Genomic DNA, 1968 nt, shown 5'->3' on the forward strand with positions numbered 1-1968 from the left:
AAAGCGTTGGGTTAAAATTTTGTGCTATCGGTCACACAGAAAGTGCATAGATGGTGACAGGCGTCAAGGACAGTGGCATTCAAAATGATAGGGTATTTAATGAGGTATAATAAAGCTTTGTGTACATAAGAAAATGACTCTACCAATGAAAATTCATTGGCTTCTGAGCTAGTAATTCATGTCTTAATTAGTAAGCTTAAGCACAGCTTATCTTAGGTCTTATTGTCATATACACAGATATATAGTTACTGAGAGAGCATTGAGAATTATCTTCAAGTCATGATCTTGATATAAATCTTCTCTGCATGTGCTTCTTGAATAGTTAAAGGATGGGCTCTGTTAAGAGGATTGTCTAGGACTGAAACACAGAGCTTTGAATTTCGCTTAATGCAGGAAAGCATACATTTTTATATACCACATCCATACTCGTGACAAGATTAAAACCAAATTATACAGTGCTTGTGGTGTGATCTGATTTATCACAACCTTGTTCTTCAATCTGTAGGCGAGTTCACTGTGTAACCATCAGTGTTGGTGTCCGTCTGAAGATAGACGTGGCCTTAGTGAAGCAAAAGGGATGGAGCACCGTGCTATGGGATTTGGAGAAGTATTTTAATGAGATGCTCGGTTGTAACTAAACTCTGAAGCCCCATGACCAGATTTAGGCAGACCCTCATCGCTGCAAAATGGCACAGAGCCCATGACGCTTAAAGTCCTGAGAAGTATCATATGTTCCTTTGGATAATATGGGGATCCTTGGTGTTTGGGAGAAGAGATCTGGTTCATTTGATCTCAGTAATAGAAACCGAGGGTGACTTTCACTCTGGTGTGTTGTTCCATTGCTGTTAATGGCAAAGGTTTTTGCGTGACTATCTAAAACAGCTGCTCTTGGTCCCTTTTTGCAGCAGGAAGATAAAATACTAATTGCATTGGTATGATCTGGTGTGGCCGTTCCTAATTTCTGTAAGGTGGTTCTTTTGGTCATTGTTCCTTTTTATGTGGATGTGATTTTTCCACAGGCTTGTTCTCCAGCTGTGGCTTGTAATACTCCTCGAGGACTTCATAATACGGTCTTCACCACTCGTGCAAACTTCAAGTACTGCAAAGGGTTTTAGTAATGTTCTTTGGTTCCCTTATACACACGAATTTGAGTCTTCTATAAACTTTGGGGCATTCACAATCAAGAAATCTAAAAGCGTATTTAAGTAAACGAGGAGAAAAATGAACCCTTCTCTTTCCCCTCCTGGGGCTATTTCTTCTTTTGAAATCTGGTCACATCTGATGGTATTTTGAGACAGTATCATAAGGGAAAGACACTGAGCAAACTGGGAAAAAGGAAGGATTAGCCTAGATGAGGCCTTGGACAGTGGGACTGAAAGACAGAGGGATGTACTGGTAATAGCAGTAATCTGCTTCAGAGGAAATTAATTACACAACTATAACGTGGTGGGAGGAAAGATATCTGCTTAAGTCATCTTAAAAAAAGATTCACTAACGATACTGGTCTGTGTGCATTTAGTGCTTTTTTAAATCTTTTTTTTTAATAGTTCTAATTCTGCAAGATGCACAAAAAGGATTGTGATTTGAGATCCATCCATGAGCATTTGCTACAGAGCATGAAAATGTGTGCAAATTTATTGATTGTGAAAGGGAAGGCTGCTATCTTGAGCGAGGCTGTCTTAAAAGACGAACAGTTACGCGAAGCTGTGAATACAAATAGTCTTAGTTCAACCTGCCAGTTGAACTATAAAACTTCTGGCATATTTGCATTGTTTCTGCACACATTTGGGGAGAAGGAGCCAGCAGTTTTTCACCTGTATACTTCAGCAAGTACGTGTTTCTTCAGTCCTCGCTAGGTAGCTCACATTTATGTGAGGTTCAGATAAGCCTGGAGAAGAGCATTGATTGGGGATCCACATCCTTTCTTGGCTTCTGAGTCTATTTTTGTTTCACAATGATGTTAAAAAT

The 1968-nt window shown here is 39.5% G+C and overlaps 1 protein-coding gene across 1 annotated transcript in view; it reads left to right on the top strand.

The window, feature by feature from the left end:
* Positions 1 to 638, top strand: part of CCDC85A (coiled-coil domain containing 85A) — a gene marked incomplete at its 5' end in the record, with an annotated part of 10363 nt that extends 9725 nt beyond the window's left edge. The window contains one exon of the mRNA XM_010149444.1: positions 506 to 638. Coding sequence (XP_010147746.1) covers positions 506 to 638 — 133 coding nt within the window. The remainder of the gene's footprint in view (positions 1 to 505) is intronic.
* Between the last annotated feature and the right edge of the window lie 1330 nt (positions 639 to 1968).

The sequence above is a fragment of the Eurypyga helias genome, unplaced genomic scaffold (assembly GCF_000690775.1).
Source record: "Eurypyga helias isolate BGI_N326 unplaced genomic scaffold, ASM69077v1 scaffold5960, whole genome shotgun sequence".
NCBI classification, from domain to species: domain Eukaryota; kingdom Metazoa; phylum Chordata; class Aves; order Eurypygiformes; family Eurypygidae; genus Eurypyga; species Eurypyga helias.